The sequence below is a fragment of the Nothobranchius furzeri genome, chromosome 7 (assembly GCF_043380555.1).
Source record: "Nothobranchius furzeri strain GRZ-AD chromosome 7, NfurGRZ-RIMD1, whole genome shotgun sequence".
NCBI lineage: Eukaryota > Metazoa > Chordata > Actinopteri > Cyprinodontiformes > Nothobranchiidae > Nothobranchius > Nothobranchius furzeri.
In genome coordinates this window covers 47,540,180-47,557,045 of record NC_091747.1, presented here as the reverse complement: position 1 = coordinate 47,557,045, position 16,866 = coordinate 47,540,180, and the positions used below count along the sequence as shown (strand labels likewise).

The 16,866-nt window shown below is 40.3% G+C and overlaps 1 protein-coding gene across 1 annotated transcript in view; it reads left to right on the top strand.

Annotated features, from left to right (window-relative positions):
* Positions 1-4,652: 4,652 nt before the first annotated feature.
* ube3c (ubiquitin protein ligase E3C) overlaps positions 4,653-16,866 on the top strand; it is a 31,492-nt gene continuing 19,278 nt past the window's right edge. Inside the window, exons 1-16 of the mRNA XM_015954632.3 lie at positions 4,653-4,789; positions 5,328-5,438; positions 5,530-5,583; positions 6,001-6,075; positions 6,738-6,884; positions 6,974-7,089; positions 7,176-7,333; positions 7,434-7,587; positions 8,288-8,508; positions 8,586-8,737; positions 8,865-9,052; positions 11,285-11,371; positions 11,453-11,610; positions 11,689-11,915; positions 15,759-15,863; positions 16,060-16,147. Coding sequence (XP_015810118.1) covers positions 5,373-5,438; positions 5,530-5,583; positions 6,001-6,075; positions 6,738-6,884; positions 6,974-7,089; positions 7,176-7,333; positions 7,434-7,587; positions 8,288-8,508; positions 8,586-8,737; positions 8,865-9,052; positions 11,285-11,371; positions 11,453-11,610; positions 11,689-11,915; positions 15,759-15,863; positions 16,060-16,147 — 1,996 coding nt within the window. The 5' untranslated portion in view covers positions 4,653-4,789; positions 5,328-5,372. The remainder of the gene's footprint in view (positions 4,790-5,327; positions 5,439-5,529; positions 5,584-6,000; positions 6,076-6,737; positions 6,885-6,973; positions 7,090-7,175; positions 7,334-7,433; positions 7,588-8,287; positions 8,509-8,585; positions 8,738-8,864; positions 9,053-11,284; positions 11,372-11,452; positions 11,611-11,688; positions 11,916-15,758; positions 15,864-16,059; positions 16,148-16,866) is intronic.

The window sequence follows — 16,866 nt, the reverse complement described above, 5'->3', positions numbered from 1 at the left end:
GTTTTCATCTCAGAAAATAGGAACCACTGAGCAGATTTTATGGATTTAAAAGAAAGTTGCGCGTGAAATCTGGTGAAATTTATTTATTTATTTATTTATTTATTTATTTATTTATTTATTTATTTATACTGTCTCATAGTGGCTCAGTGTTGAAGTTCCCCAAACCCCGATATTCTTTGATTTCCTTTTTTTTTTCAATTGAACATTTTTTTGATCATTAGTGACAAAAAGTGGCCTAAATTTTCACCTAAATCCCTTAGCCGCACCCAGGAATAAAGAAAAAAAAACTCACTTAATTGAAAACCTTAAAGTGAGATGGAGACAGATGTAATAGGCCCGCAGCTCCAGATGAATTCGGTCTAATAAGCCACTTAAACTTAATGGAAGAGGAGGTCAAAATGAGAATTATTGACACCACGTTGCCCTTAACCTGTCTACCAATAAAGCTGATTAGTTTTGGTCGATTCATCAGCCGAGCTGCTCCTGCGGGACGTTTATTTGCTCAGGGGAAATCAACAAGTCAGCTGATAGTTTTCTAGTAAAGGATCGCCGTTTAATTGTGGACCTCGATGATCATGACCAATTACAGAATGATAACTGGGAGATTGATGCGCGGCTGGAAAGCTGCAACGGGATGGAAAGGTTTGAGTTTTGGGTGGTGCTTACAGGTTTGGATGACTAAACCTGCTGATTTTATCCAAAATATGCTCACATCTAATTCGACTCTGTTTTATTTATTCCCACGTTTGCTTTACTTGACATCTAGCGCCTGAAAAGTGGTCGCGCTCCTGTATTTGGTCTAAAAATAAAAGATCATCACCTTTGGGTGTTTGATAGAAACAAAATGGAAGACTTGTCAACCGCAAATGCGATTATCCCGCGCCTTGTCCCATCCGCACGGGTTTAATTTCATTAAGGGCCCCGCATGAATATTTCTATTAAAGCAGCGGTGAAATATGGGGCCATTTCCCATTGGCCTTCACCGATCACGCAGATTTATGGCTCCTTTTCATCACATCTAAGAAGGAGAGGAAATTAATAAGGCGCCCCAGAAGGGAACTAGAACTAAAACCCTTTTCTTTCCTGAAATGTGCTAATTTGCTCCATAATTACCCGGACAATTAAATAAAAATACAAATCTTTGTGACAATCAGAGGAGTTTTGCGTATTAATTACCTTCTGTGGAAAAATGAGCTTGCTCTGCCACTTTTAATGCCAGAAATATCCTTTGGAACAAGTTGAATGCTTTCTGTGCAAATCTGCTTTTGGAAATTATTATCAGATATGAGCTTCTGATTTTTATGTTAAGAATCCGTTTAGCTGCATTCAGGACAAGATTTCATGTTGACTCAGTACAAATTATGTAAATTAATAACATTAAACACCTGAATAAAAAACCTGAAAATTACCACTAGCACCCAAGGAATCTGAATACATTTATTGAAGATTTATTTGTGTCACAAGCTTTAAAACAAATAATCCACAAGTCATTAATTTATTGAAGATATAATATTAATAGTAAAGTATTTGTAGCCCATCTGTATTATTATTATTATTATTATTATTATTATTATTATTATTATTATTATTATTTAGTAGTAGTAGTAGTAGTAGTTGTTGTTGTTGTTGTTGTAATACACATCCCAATGGGCTAATAATAACCTGTAGAATATATTTTTATCATAACTTATATGCTGTTTATTTTATATTTCTGTTTATATGTCTTGTTACCATGTTTTATGTTTACATTTGTGCACCTTAAACTGACTGTGTTTGCGTGTGTGACATCTATTTTAGCCTTGTTATTTTATTTTACTCCTTTTATTTTACCTCCTTATGTGAGCTGTCTTAGTCAGCGCAAAGCCAATTTCGTCATACACCTGTGCAACGATGATAAAACTATCTTGAATCTTTAAAAATAATATTTTGTAAAACTAATCAATCAAAAAATAATTGTACTGCAATTTTCAGCAAATTTAAAAGGTTAAATTAAAAAAGGAACCTTTTAAATAATGTTCAAACAATTTAAAACTCAGCAACATACTCTAAAAAGTAAAGTTGGTTCCCCTCCCACCTGCAGATCATCAGACCATGCTGGTTTATGATTAAGTATTAGACTAGCCAACTCACACGTATGGCCCAAAAAAGTCACTGCAGGCATTAGGTACGAGCCTCCTACTGGATAATTACTGTCATTCTGGACAATTACCTTTCATTTATTTAACTCCAACTGGTGCAATGAGTTGCTTCTCGTTTCGTAAACCATGTGGAAAGACACATCTGGTGATCGTGGAAAAATGTTAGTCTGTGTGAGAAGGGTCAGATCATTGACATCAAGCAGAGAAAACATCTAAGGAGATTGCAGAAATGACTAAAACTGTGTTAAGAACTGTCCAATACATTAATAAAACTGGTCTAATGAGTCCAGATGGACGCTGTTCCAGAGTGATGGGTGCATCGGGATAAGAAGTGATGCGCCCATCATGCCTGTGGGGGCAGTGTTATGATCTGGGGTTGCTGCTGCATTTGTATGCTCAGCAGAATGTACTCCAAGAATGAGGTCAGCTGACTACCTGAATACATGGACGTAATTTTGTGGGGGACAGGGGGGACATCCCCCCCCCCCCCCACACACACACACACACTTTTTCCAAAGTCAGGTTTTGACCCCTGCACTTTTTGCCATCCAAAAACAATATTACGCTATATTAAATTGACACTGGTTGAGCTCTAGGACCAAGTGGAAAACAACCGTTTGTGTTGAAGCCTGTTTCCCATTAGAGCATACTGTAAAGATCCCCCCCCCCCCCCACACACACACACACACACACACTTTTAAAGTGAAAATTACGTCCATGCCTGAATATACTGAAGGACCAGGTTATTCCATTTTCCCTGATGGCACGGGCATATTCCAAGATGACAATGTCGAGATTCATGGGGCTCAAATGGTGAAAGAGAGGTTCAGGGAGCATGAGACATCATTTTCACACATGGATTGGTCACCACAGAGTCCAGACCTTAATCCCATTGAGAATCTTTGGGATGTGCTGGAGAAGGCTTTGTGCAGCGGTAACATCATCAGTGCAAGATCTTGGTGAAACATTAATGCAACACTGGATGGAAATAAATCTTGTGACACTGCAGAAGTTGATCTTGATTCAGCAAATGCATCAACTAAAGCTAAAGGTGGTCCAACAAAATATTAGAGTGTGTGACATATTTTGTTTTGGGTGGAAACTTTTTTTTGGCCAGGCAGTGGGACATCTGTATCTCAGGGGGGTAGAGTGGGTTGTCCAGTATCGGAAGGTTGCAGGATTGATCCTGGCAGAAAATTCTGCTGTTGTGTCCTTGGGCAACATCACTGCCTGCTGTGGTGGTCGGAGGGACCGGCGGCGCCTGTGCTCAGCAACCTCACCTCTGTCAGTGTGCCCCAGGGCAGCTGTGGCTACATCGTAGCTCATCACCATCAGTGTGTAAATGTGTGTACTGCCTCTGAAAGTGCAGGTTTATCAATTATCATTACCAACAGTGCTGTTTTGAATGAATAGAAGCAATCAGTTGGTTGCCAACATGAGTTATATTGTGCTGGATAGTTTAATGTGCATGATAAAAATACATTTCACACACCGCGGGTGTTTCTTTTAAGTTTCCTTCCCTCAAATTCAGTAGCTTGTTTTTAAAGAAGTTTGGCATGGATTTGAGTATTTGTAGATCAGAATAATTTAAATTTAAATGAAATACATGAATACAAAAAAGAAAGATGATTTTGAGAAATCTGCTAATATTGACATTTACATGTGTTTTCACATCACTTATAAACCTATTTATGAGTTAGCAGTCACATGGACGTAATTTTGGGGGTGGGAGGGGGGGTCCCCCCCCCCCCTTTTCAAAAGTTAAGTTTTGACCCCTGCACTTTTTACCATCCAAAAACAATATTACGCTATATTAAATTGACACTGGTTGAGCTCTAGGACCAAGTGGAAAACAACCGTTTGTGTTGAAGCCTGTTTCCCATTAGAACATACTGTAAAGATACCCCCCCCCCGTGTCCCCTCCACTTCTAAAGTGAAAATTACATCCATGAGCAGTCAATTACTTCAACATCCCCCCACCCCACCATCCCACCACCCCAACTTTTGAACATGCAATGTTTATATTTATATTTAGTTTTCCCATTCAAACGTAACTTCATATAGCTGCAGTCATTGGATTGCATGCATATTAGTCATACATACATTGATGAAACAACGTTTCATTTTTTTAAGTGCCAAAATCTGCTGAACAACAGCGAGAATGTTATATAAATAAATAAAAAAATAATAATAATAATGGCACTCATACTGCAAAATTACCGCAGCTTATTTTCTATGAAAAGATACTTCATAGATTGTGTTGGTTTTATTTCGGAGTTCAAGTAGATTTTACGGCTTTAAACACGTTTAAGTTTGATCTATGTAGGGTAAAAATATTTATTTTAACCCTAAAAGTGGCTGATCCAAGGTGTGTAGACTGAAAATGTCCCATCAAGAATAGGAACTCACGTTTCCACACGCATAGAACCTTCTCAATGGATCTCGTTGAAAGGCGGGTCGAATGCGTAATCGACGTGGAATTTATCCAATCAGCAGTGAAGTAAGAGATGGACCCGGAAGTAATTGTCTGTTTCTTTTCGGTGTACAGTGTTGATTTCCTGAGAGGAGGAAAGGAAGATTTGACGTTTGGATTTTACCTCAACAACCTTCACAGTATTTCTTTTTTCACTTAGTAATTCAAGAGTTAAAAGGTAAACAAATCATGGCTTATCCGTGAGTTATTCTCAGACGTGTATCTTTTAAATTAAACTATGTCGAGACTTCCGGATAGAAAGATGTAAAGTTAGCCTGACTCTAGCTCGTGGCTAGTTAGCAGCAATGCTAACGTAAAGAAAACCCGGTTAAACGCACACATATGACTCCTTGCCGCCGTTTCACATTATTAGTAGCTTTGTGTTTTATTGTTTCCGTTTCTACTTCACCTCTGAGAGCTCAAACACTCATGGTAAACCCCTGACAGCTGCTGAGTCATGCTAACTATTGTTGCAGCCAAACTGCAGGTTAAACATTCAAAGTCCAATTAATTTACGTTCACGCTATCCACTATAATTAAAACATAGCAGCTTCATGTTTATACGTTTAATAAACGGCATTTTATTTCTAGTTTGAGATACATCACCGTTCATCACGTTACTTTCGTTTTATTTAATTTCATCTTGACTTGTTTTGTCAATCAGAACTGGATAATATACTGGTTTCTTTTTTATATATTTATTTTTTTTTTTTTAGAAATTGGTGAAAGCTTCTGAGTCAATCAATGGGAAAAGTCTAACAATGTTCAGCTTTGAGGGAGATTTCAAAACGAGACCCAAGGTATCACTTGGAGGAGCAAGTAAAAAGGTGAGTCATCACTTCATTTGGTTTTAATCATCTTTAACAAAAACATGGAGCATGTATTTGTCTCATAAAACGTTTTTGTTTTGCTCTTCAGGAGGAAAAAGCATCCTTGTTGCATCGCACTCAAGAAGAAAGAAAGAAGAGAGAGGTAACATCTCCAGTTAACTCAATAAAAACACAATTGTTATTGAAGTTATTTTTGTTTTTGTTAAGTAAATTCTGCTGTCACAAAAAAACAAGCTATAACTCAATTATGTGGCAATAAACACTAATAACATACAACCAGTTTAAATTAATCCTGTTTTATTACACTTGATGTTGCCTTAATAACTTGTTATAAGCCTTATAAATGAAGTAATAAGTGCTGATTTACCTCTAAACTTGCAATAGTTGTGATTCCTATAAGAGCAGACACAAGTTGTGAAACAAAAAAAGATGTGCACTGTGTGTCAATTTGAAATCTGATTTTAAATATTAATATATAAGTCATATTCTGGAATTATTCCTGGTTCTATGAGTTTCAAAATATTATAATATTGATATATTTTACTCTGTAATTGCCTAGGATGAAAGAAAACGACTGAAGAACGCTATCATCATTCAGTCCTACATCCGTGGCTACCAGGACTTAAAACAACAGGTACGTCTGCAGATACAGTATCATGTGGCTCTATTTTGCATCTAGTACATGGCTTTGTGCAGACTGGATCGCGAGTTAAACAAGTAGATCTGAGATGAAAAGTTGCTAATTTAACCAATCAAGCAACATTTTGACGACTTATGTTTGCTTTTGAATGCTGGTAGTGATTGAAGCAAAAAATCCAGATCGCCAAACGTTTGTGATCTCTGAGAGGATTGATGTTGTTTTCTATTTTAATTGGAGTATGAGATAAACATGTCTTCTGTAAGTTTTCTAGGGAGGTGTTTGTAGGTTAGACGTGGGAGGGGGTTTCAGGATCTAAGACTACCCCCTTTCACCCAGACTCAGTCTCAGTAAATAAATAGATGGATTTGCTAAATGAATAATTTTTGTTTATCTTAAATCAACTTTCATTCTGGAAACATCCAGTTTAACCTAGTTTGAATCATATTATTGTTTTTAGCTGCTTTTTTAAAACCCTTCTGAGTTTCTAAAGGTATGATCCATTTAATTCAGGTCTCCCTGTTTTGCTTTTGAAGTTAAATGTATCAGAGGACATTCTGAATATTGATTAATTTCTAAATGTTTAAAACAATTAAGTCAGGCATTTTATTTTGATGTTGTTTGTGTAATGTGTAAATTTATTGATTTTTTTTTAACAGTATGCCATTCAGAGGTCTATGTTTGATGAGTGCGCCGGCCAGTCGAAGGCAGGGGGTGCTCAACAGGTCATGGATGGCGCTGCTCTCTGCCTTTTATCCAGGCAGCTTATATTTTTCTACAGACAAAGTATCGATGCTCATAGATTGGTAAGGATGTACATTTACTTCACACTTGGAACACTGACGATCTCACAGATTAGCACCTAACACTGTGTCTGCGTTATGTTCTTCTGAAGATTTGGTTGTGTCAGAACCTGGTGAAACACAACAGTCGGTTTGTGAAGCTCTTAGTCGGCCCGCAGAAGCAAACTTGTATGTTTCAGATCAAAAAGATTTTGGGCTTCTGCTGCAGGTAAGAGAATCTGTCATCACAGAAATGCTGAAAACTGGTAGAATATTTAAAGAAATTTACAGTTTTCCTTTTTTCTTTTTCTTCAGGCTTTTGGATAACTGCACCGATGAAAGTTTAAACGTTGCTGTTCCCATGCGAATGCTAGAAATCTTTTCTACAGAGAAAACCTATCTTCCTGTTATTCCAGATGCTAACTATGTAGCTTCTCTACGTGAGCAGATTTTGCACTATATGGTTCAGAAAGGTAAGAAAACCAATTTTTAACATTTTAGTGGAATAAATGCACAAATTCTGCACCAATTAACTCATATTTTTCCGTATTTTCCACTTTGTCCCCTCACCAGGATACTACAGGTCGCTGTATGCTCTTGTAAATCACAGACTTCCCTCCAGTCTGGAGTACAGCGATGCTCCTTCTATCCCTCTGGCAAGCACACTGTTGGAGCACATCCTCAAACCTCTGCACTTTACTTACTCCACCTGCACAGAAGGCGCAAGGTAGACCCAAACAGGAAACACGCTTTTAAAGGCGGACAACTTTAGACAAATAGAGGCAGGAAGTTCTTTTGGAATGTGGGGCTCACGTGTGTCGTCTCATAAGTAACGACACACGGAACTATTTGACACGTTTGTGGAAGAATTTGTGTGAAAAGCTGTCTGCAGACCTCCCAGTATCTACAGCAAACACTGCTGAAGATAAGTGTCCGACCGCAGGCACCAAACGTCTTTGTCTCCTGTGAATTCTTCTAAAATCATCCATTAAACTAATCAGACAAACTTTCTTTTTGTCCCTTTCTGGTGAAGCTGTAATTGCCTCAGAGGTCGTTTACAATCTGTCATAAAAGTCGCCCCAGACTGGTCTTCGTGCTGCAGCACAGAGAGTCGAGCTGTTTGCCTTCAGGTTGAGACATTCTTAATAACAAACGACAGGAGGAGTTCTTTTCTCTTTTTGAAGAAAGGCGAGGCGGGAGCCAGAGCGACTTGTGTACACGGTGATTCTAACAGTTAATTATCTCACTTGGCCCACCAGCGAGTGACCGAGCAGCACAAAGCAGCTCTGTTTAGAGACAATATTGGTCTGGAGCGCGGAGAACAACAACCATGTGGAGTAGGGTGTTTTAAACCACACAGCTATCATGCTGGTTCATTAGTATCTTTATTCTTCTAATGATTTGTTTATTTGCTGTTTTGCTTTCAGGCAGTTTGTGTTTGCAGCTTTTACCAAGGAGTTCATCTCTGCGCCGTTTACCGAACAGATCTTTCACTTTTTTATCCCGGCGCTGTCCGACTGCCGTCTCTCATTCCCGTTCGAGGCCTTTCTCAGCTCCCTCCAGGCCACCGTTGACTCTTCCTCAGCAGCGCAGAACCAGGCGCCGTGGCTCTTCTACTTTGTCCTCTCTGCAGGGGAGAACTACTTAGGTACGTGAGACACCGATCTGTCCTTTTTGCTACTTTGTGACTTCAAGGTAAAGAAGACGACGGTTATATGTTGACAGGCTCTCTGTCAGAGGAGGGTCACCTGCTGTACCTCCGAGCTCTGCAGACGCTGCTGCCTCTACTTCCGGTGTCGGAAAGCACCAGCAAGCCAGAAGCGACCAGCGACTCTGACGACGATGATGATGATGCCATGCAGCCTTTACCCATGCAGGTACACGGACATACGCTGGATGTATAACCGCTACTGTAGAATAAGTGATGCATGTTAGAAATGGATCAAAAAGGGATTTGCTCATAGTTCCTCATTCAGATCAACCTGTTCTTGTGTCTTCTGTTAGGATGACAGCCGGATTTCTGTGCAGCTGATAACAGAGGAATGTGTCCGCAAGCTGGACACCAAACAGCAGACCAACGCTCTGCTGAACCTGGTGTGGAGGGACTCGGCCAGCGAGGACGTTTTCACCATGATGGCGTCCATTTGTCACACGCTCATGGTGCAGCATCGTCTCATGGTGCCAAAAGTCAGGTATAAAATTGGAGGAGGGTGTTTCAAACGATAAAATAAATAGATAAAATCTTCCATTTCTCATCAGGATCTGCTCTTGTTTCCACACTGACCCAACTGAGGGGGAAAATGGTGTTTTAAGTGTTTCTGCGCTGCAAGCAGTGATATAAATAACTGAGCTGCACACGCCGGCATTTACAACCAGCACAGGAAGCAGGGATGTCAGGGAAGCTGAAAATTAGCCCGTTTTTGGTTGATTACAATAAAGCTAGCCAACAGGAAGTGAGCTAGACTGAGCTTCACAGATGGTCAACATGCAGGAGTTAATTATTAGTGAAGCCAATCGTTCTCGTATGATGCACTGAGCTGGAGATAAAAAAAAGAAAGGTTGTATTTTTCTACAAATCTTTTTCGAACTCATCTAAACACATAAAAGCAGCAATCTTTTTAGGATCTCAAACTGGTTTCCAGTTGTTGGGTGGGATTTTCTTCTTCATCATTTTTTACAGCTTCCTCCTCTTGTCCACTTTTATCATAAATCCCGTCCTTCGTCCTTCCATCATTATTGGATATCTGTACAAAATAATTAGCTGGCTGAGAAAGATTAATCACTGCAGGAGTGGACGGGATAGCTTTACAAGAGGCTAAGGGGAGCAAATTGCATCCCGGTCTTGATTTACGGCTTTTACAGCAAAAAAAAAAAAAAAAAAGAGAGGGAAGTGCAGTCAGCCCAGAACACCGCCCTATTAACAAATATGTAAAACCTCCTATAGGGCCGTGTTCTGGCTGCACATCCAACTCTCATTTGGATTTCCTGAATTTGGTGTCATTTTACTGTAATTGCAGAGGTTAGATATTTGGTGCAGTTTTACTTTGGTAGTTTGTTTTCACCAGACGCGACGCTTGGCTGCTAACGGGCTCCTTTGATGAGAGGCATCGATGTTTACTTTGTTTAATTCCTGTGATTTTTGACGTTGTCGTGAAATAACAACGTTGAATCAGAGAGTTTGTGAAACTCGATCGAAACTGAAATTGAATCCGACTGGAGGGGTTTTATTTCATCTGCTGATTCTTTTATCACAGCTAAATGAAACGATCCAAGACACATCACACATGCACACGCACGCACACACACACACACACACACACACACACGCACGCACGCACACACACACACACACACACACACACACACACACACACACACACACACACACACACACACACACACACACACACACACACCACCTCTGTTGATGTCTTGACTTTGTTTATTAGCGGTTCATTCCGTGATTGAAATGGGGGGTTTGGGTTTTCTCCGGCTGTAAATCAGCTTGTCAGCTGGCATTTAGTGCTTTGTTTCTCATTTCAATCACACACCCTCGTGACTTGTACTGGCCCCAGCGCTGCCCCGTGCGGCTCTTCTGAGCCTCGTTGCACTGACAGATGGTCTGCGCTCTCCGGTGTTCATCTGACAGATTGCCGCTAATATTCATTTTCCAAAGTGAGATTTTTAGATAAATTATTTTGTAAATTGTACTAAATTGATCTTTTCTCCTCTGTTGATGCTGCTCGTCCTAAACAAGCACACTTTATTCAGCATATTACCTAACTCACCATGTTATTGTCACCTGTTCCCACCCTCGGTGTGAAGAGCTTAGCAGTTAAACACACACACACACACACACACACACACACACACACACACACACACACACACACACACACACACACACACACACACACACACTTGAACAAAGAGAAGCTTCACACCTCTGTGCAACAACTCATTGAGTATTAAAGGTATTTGGGATCTTTCCAGCATCAGGGTGAGTGTGGAAGCATGCTAGAGCTTAGGGGTCACAGCAAGGACCCGGGAGCCCCGCCTCCATCCTCCATTGTCCCTGGCCATTAAGTTAAATGGGGACTCCAGCAGGAAGCCAGGGGGCTGTTTATGACCCGAGTCGGGCATCCTCGTCAGCAACTAGTTTACTAATGGAGGGTGCCTTGCCTAAATAAAGCTTAATGGCTCGTTTAATCTCCTTTTGGCCCCCGCAAAGTGTAAAAGGAGAGAAAGGCCAAGACAATTCTCTATTAGGTCAGTGTCTTTATTTTCCTTCTTTCGTTTCCAGTTTGGGAGAGGATCTTTTTATTGAATTGTGTTGTTCCAAACAGCTGTAATGGATTTTTGTTCCTGATGCTGGTTGAAGACGGTCGTAAACGTAATAAAAACTACTGTTTCTGATTCTGCAGGCTGCTCTACAGCTTAGCTTTCAACGCACGTTTCCTGAGGCATCTCTGGCACCTGATAACTTCCATGAAAACTAAAATGATCACCGGGTGAGTTGGTGAATCGTTACACCCTCTTAATTCCTTCTGCATCCACCATGTTTCTGGTGTCATGTCTGCTTGTCTCCTCAGCTCCATGGTGCCGCTGCTACAGCTGATCTCTCGGGGGTCTCCCATGTCGTTTGAGGACTCGAACCGCATCATCCCCCTTTTCTATCTCTTCAGCTCTCTCTTCAGTCACTCTCTTATCTCGGTGCACGACAGCGAATTCTTTGGGCATGAGATGGATGGTAAAGGACCGTAGCTGTTGCAGACATGCCCTCGTTTACATGAGCACCTGTTTGAAGACACGTTCCCCCTGTGAACAGGTCAGATCCATTCGTCCATGATGCCCTTCACGCTCCTGGAGCTGGTGACTTTGTCCCGCTGTCTGAGAGACGCCTGCCTGGGGATCATCAAACTGGCCTACCCTGAGACAAAGGCGGAGCACAGAGAGGAGTACATGGCTGCCTTTCGTAGCGTCGGCGTCAAGACGAACGCCGAGGTCCAGCATTGCATTCACGCTGAGCAGAAACGCTGGGTGCAGCTCTTTAAGGTACACTTTTTATTCCCTCTCATTTTTTACTGGTTTTATTAAATGGACCTGATTGATTAACGTTGAGTTGAAACATTTTATTAATTTTTTTTGTTTGGCAACTTCAGGTTTAGAGGTTGAAGATAAAATTGTTTAGTTGACTGAGACTCCCACATTTAAAAACTTTTTTAAAATTTTTATTTATTACCAAGAAAATCAGTTTTAAATCATTTAATTCCAAAAGCTTTTGTGGATTTTTTTGTCTTTCCTTTTTCTTTAAATGCAGCTTTATTCACCTGAAATTCTTGCATTTCTAAATATAATTTATATCTTTTAAACATTTTGCCTAAAAGTAGAGCTGGGTGATAAAATAATAGCAATACTTATCTCGAGAAAGGTTTTCCCTGTTACCACGGGAACAGGTCGATAAAAACTTTTGACATAAATGATAAATGACCCGCACTTGTATAGCGCCTCTCAGAGTAAGGACTCCAAAGTGCTTTACACTACAGTTTATCATTCATCCATTCTCACACTCATTCACACACTGATGGTGATGAGCTACAGTGTAGCCACAGCTGCCCTGGGGCGCACTGACGGAGGCCGGCGAGGCTGCCGAGCACAGGCGCCGCCGGTCCCTCCTTATAAAGTTGCTATAAAGTGGCTGGAGTAGAGCCACACAACATGCTAACGGCTAATGTTTGTTCAGCTTATTTCAGGCACCATGTAGGAAAAAAATTAGCACTCTGAAAGGAAAACGATGGAGGACACAGGAAGTGACATCGTTGACCTAAAGGGCCTGAACAGTTCTGTCGTTTGGACGTAGCTCGGCTAAACAAAGTAGCTGTGCCATCAGTACGGACTAAGCTGGGGAAAGTCAGTTTTGGCTCTTGAGCCAGCGCCACCTGCTGGAGCGGTAGGATCTAAACAGATATAATCCCAGATACAGTAAGAGTGGTGCTAAGCACCCCCATTCTTTCACAGCATAAACATTATATGTTTTATTTATGATATTTAAAATTCTCCCATAATGAGCATAACAATAAAAATTATTTTTATAAATGAAACTGAACATTTGCTCTAAATAACAAAAATTTAAAATGTAAATAATAATAAATGTCTCTGCAGTAGCTCCATATTTAGCAAGATCCAAGACACATTTTTTTGTTTTATGTTTATTTACGCCATGGTGATTAGACCTAATTGTTGTGTCGTCTCTTTGTGCGCCGACGTAAAGATGTGTAATGATTATCTTTTAGAGGAAATCAGCCGTATCTGCATGAGCAGGCAAAGACAAGATAGAGCTCCATTGGTTATTTACTCAAAGGAAATGAGGCAGAAAATGGCATGAACCCAGTTCCTCTCTCATTCTACATCTTTTATTTGATTTTTCCTCCTTTTTCTGTCTTCTTTCTCTCACCCAGCTCTTAACTCTGCTCTTTTTGTTCTTGGCCGTTGCACAGAGGGATCTAAAAGTGAGTTCCGTGAAAGGTGTCGAATGCACACACAAAAAAAGCACGTTTTCATAAAAGATCTGCTCAGAGGCCTCTTTGTCAGCTAAAACGACCCATTAAAGAAGTGAAGAGCAGGGAAAATGCATTTTCCAAATTGAACGTTGGGATTTACAGTTGGTTTAACGCCGCTGACCCCTAACACGTTAATGTTTGGTTGGTGTCATCAGCCGTCCCTCTCCATCTTTTATCACCCCCATTGTCGAGCTATCTATTTAATTGAAAGAAGTTAATTGAATGAAAATGATCAACTAAGCTTGTATTAATATTGCTAATGGAACTTTCTTCTTGGCCATGTTTGGAGAACGGTGTCACATCGGAGTTTGGGAAAGGCCCATTAAGGTTTGCACTTAACCCGATGGGCTAATTAAGGAATGCTTATTCATTCCCAGAGTCAGGGGCTAGGTCTGCTCCAGACCCATCTCCACGCACATTGTACAGCATTTTGCACTTGCCGTTATTGCACACTCCCGTTGCCTCCTGGTGATTGGACGTGATTGAGTGCCGCTCTATGAAAATGACGCGCCTTAAAGGAGAACGTTTCGATTGGAATAATCCAGCTGGGGGTATTATATGGAAATGGACTGGCTGTAACTTTTATCACATCAATGACATCCGTTGACATTATTCAAATGGCTGTAACTCGCCATAGCAACAAGGCAGCCTGCTACCACCAGGGCTGCTGGCACATGTGCAGAAGAAACTTGTGATTTGAGGGTTTTGGTTTAGGGACATCATCAGAGATAAGAGATGTGCTGTTAATGAAGCAGCAGCTAGCTGCTTCAGTCGGATTAGTCGGCCACCTAGAGAGGATAAAACACCTCTTCAAGAGTTGGAGCACATTTGAGCTTTAAAACTGCGTAGGCAATTATTAATATGTTTGGAAGTTTTGTTGTAGTTTTCCTTTAGCCTGGCAAGCCACCTTATATATTTAATATATAACCTGGCCACGACCCATAGACAGATCAGTTGTACACTGTAAAAACTCAATAGGGTTTACTTAAAAAAATTAAGGGAACAAAATAACACATAATAAAATTAAGTAAATTTAAATTTAAAATTCTGTAAAATCTAGAGAAAATTTTAATTAAATCTGTACAAAAATATAAGTAGATATTGATGCAATTAAACAGTAAATGTGTGTTAGATTTAGTGTGAAAATCTCAAATTAATTGTTAAAATTACCTGATTTGAACCAAAAATGAAGTTTAGATCAAATAAATTTTTGTGGAAAGGACTCAACTTTTCTAAGATTCTTAGTTAAAACAACTTAAAGACTCAGGGTTTACCTTACACAGGAATTCCAGAGCCACAAAATCCTCCCTCTCTCACGGACGGCACACGGAAGCAACCCCCCCCCCCCCCCCTTCCAGGTGACACATGAAAGCAAACCCCCACCCAGTCAACTAGCACCATGGCACGAGACATTTCTAGGGGAACCACTGATACCCATAACAAATAAATACAATTGTATTGTTTTTTTAAGTAAATTCAAATTAATCAATTTCACAAAGAAAACATGTAAACTTTAATTGGTCTAACTGTGGAATATAGGACCAATCAGAGCACAGAACAACACAACGTATTAATCGCTATGGAAACCAGTCGGCTGGACACCGTCCCTTTTGGAACGTACATGATTTAAGTACCTCTTATCTACTCATGTCTCAAAGAAATGTCCAAATTGTCCAAAGTTGATGCCAGTCATTCTAAATTAGCGCTGTTCCTAAACCAACTGTATCTTTGTACATTTGCTTCAGCGTCTCTACAAACGGAGCGCTCTGATTGGCCTGGCCTAAACTCAGCCGAGCCAATGGTAGACTGTTGCTTCTGAAGCTACAATCGAGCGTGCTAGCATGCAGAGCAAGTACTTAGCTACTGCTATGTTTCGTCTAGATTTCTAGGCTTGTTTTCATCAATATTTCCAAGAGATCGTCAACCTTGGGTTTATTGGTATCTCTACTGCAAAATGAAGCAATCCTGTTGCAGAGTAGCGATAAATTACCACTTTCATCTATTTAAAGAAAGAAAATGGATTTTATTTGTTTTTAAATGCCATTAACTGCAAGTAGCTCTGTTAACGGTGAGGCTTTTGCTTCCCCTGCCCGATGGCTGATGTCAGCAGACCTCGCTGGTAATTAACAGGGCTGGACGTTGAGCAACGGCGCAGCTCGTTTTTCTTTTATACTCCCATAAATGCTGCATTAATGGCCATATTCTCAAATTGATTTTTTTCCATAAAGCCCCTCATCTCTGTTCGAGAGAATATTGTGGGAAAACTTGTTTATTTATTTTCGTGTTGTAATGGGCGAGTTTATGCTGACGTGATGGGTGCGCTTGATCTACAATGCAGGTCATCACTAACTTGGTGAAGATGGTGAAAGCTCGTGACATCAGACGACCCTTCTGTCCAGCAGGTCACTGGCTGTCTGAGGAGGTCAACATCCGAGCGGATAAGGTACTCAGCTGTCGTCTTTTTTTTACTTCTTATCTCTATTTTGCATTTTTGTTTGATTCAGTGTGAAACTTCAGTCAATTAGAATGAATTTTTCAAATATAGTCTTTGATTTATAGCATTAAAGGTTTTTTTGTGTGCGTATAGATGTATCCTTCATCTAGATGTAAGGGAATCATCAGGAGTTTTTTTTGTCCAGGTCACTCAGCTGTATGTCCCGTCAGCAAGACATGTGTGGAGAACACGCAGAATGGGTCGAATCGGGCCACTTCAGTCAACTCTTGATGGTGATTTAACCTATTTGAATTTTGCATGATAAAAACAAACCTTTTACAAGATAAATCACTCAAGATTGTTTTTTGTGTGTGCAAAAATAAGCACACTAAGTTCCCCTAAGCTCAGATTTATTTGCAGAAAATCTAAACAAAGCCATTAACCTTCCTTGTTCTCACTAAGACCGATTAAACACATCCCTTCATTGCCTCCATTAACCTCAAGCGAACGAAAACACTTAGGCAGGCTCACTTTGAGCCATACAACATGCCTGTGATGTATAGTGTGAAAACAGGCATATAACAATGTGTGTATGATCTCCCTAATGCCGCTCAGGCTGTATGAGATAAATTCAATTAGTGTGAGAGTACCTGATGAACTCAGCCACATCTGCTCCGTGTGTTTGTCTGGCCTTTTCTCATTTCCTTAAATGGACAAGCCCAAGGCTGATAAATGAGGCCCGTATTGACCACTCCGAGGCCATATTTCTCCTCAAAGATGGAAACCTGATGGGAAAATGCAGATCAGGTTGACTAATTGAGCAGAATAATTGAGCTGTAGTTGGAATGGGAAAGGGTGAAGAGTAGGATAGTGATTGTGGCTTGAAGCGAGGGTGGTGGGGGCGCTTAATGGTCCAAACTCTGGGTTTAAGCAAACATTAGCCTATTGGATACATCTCAGCAAGTGGACAGACTGCTCACAGATGAGTTAATTAAAAGAGTGTTATTAAAAG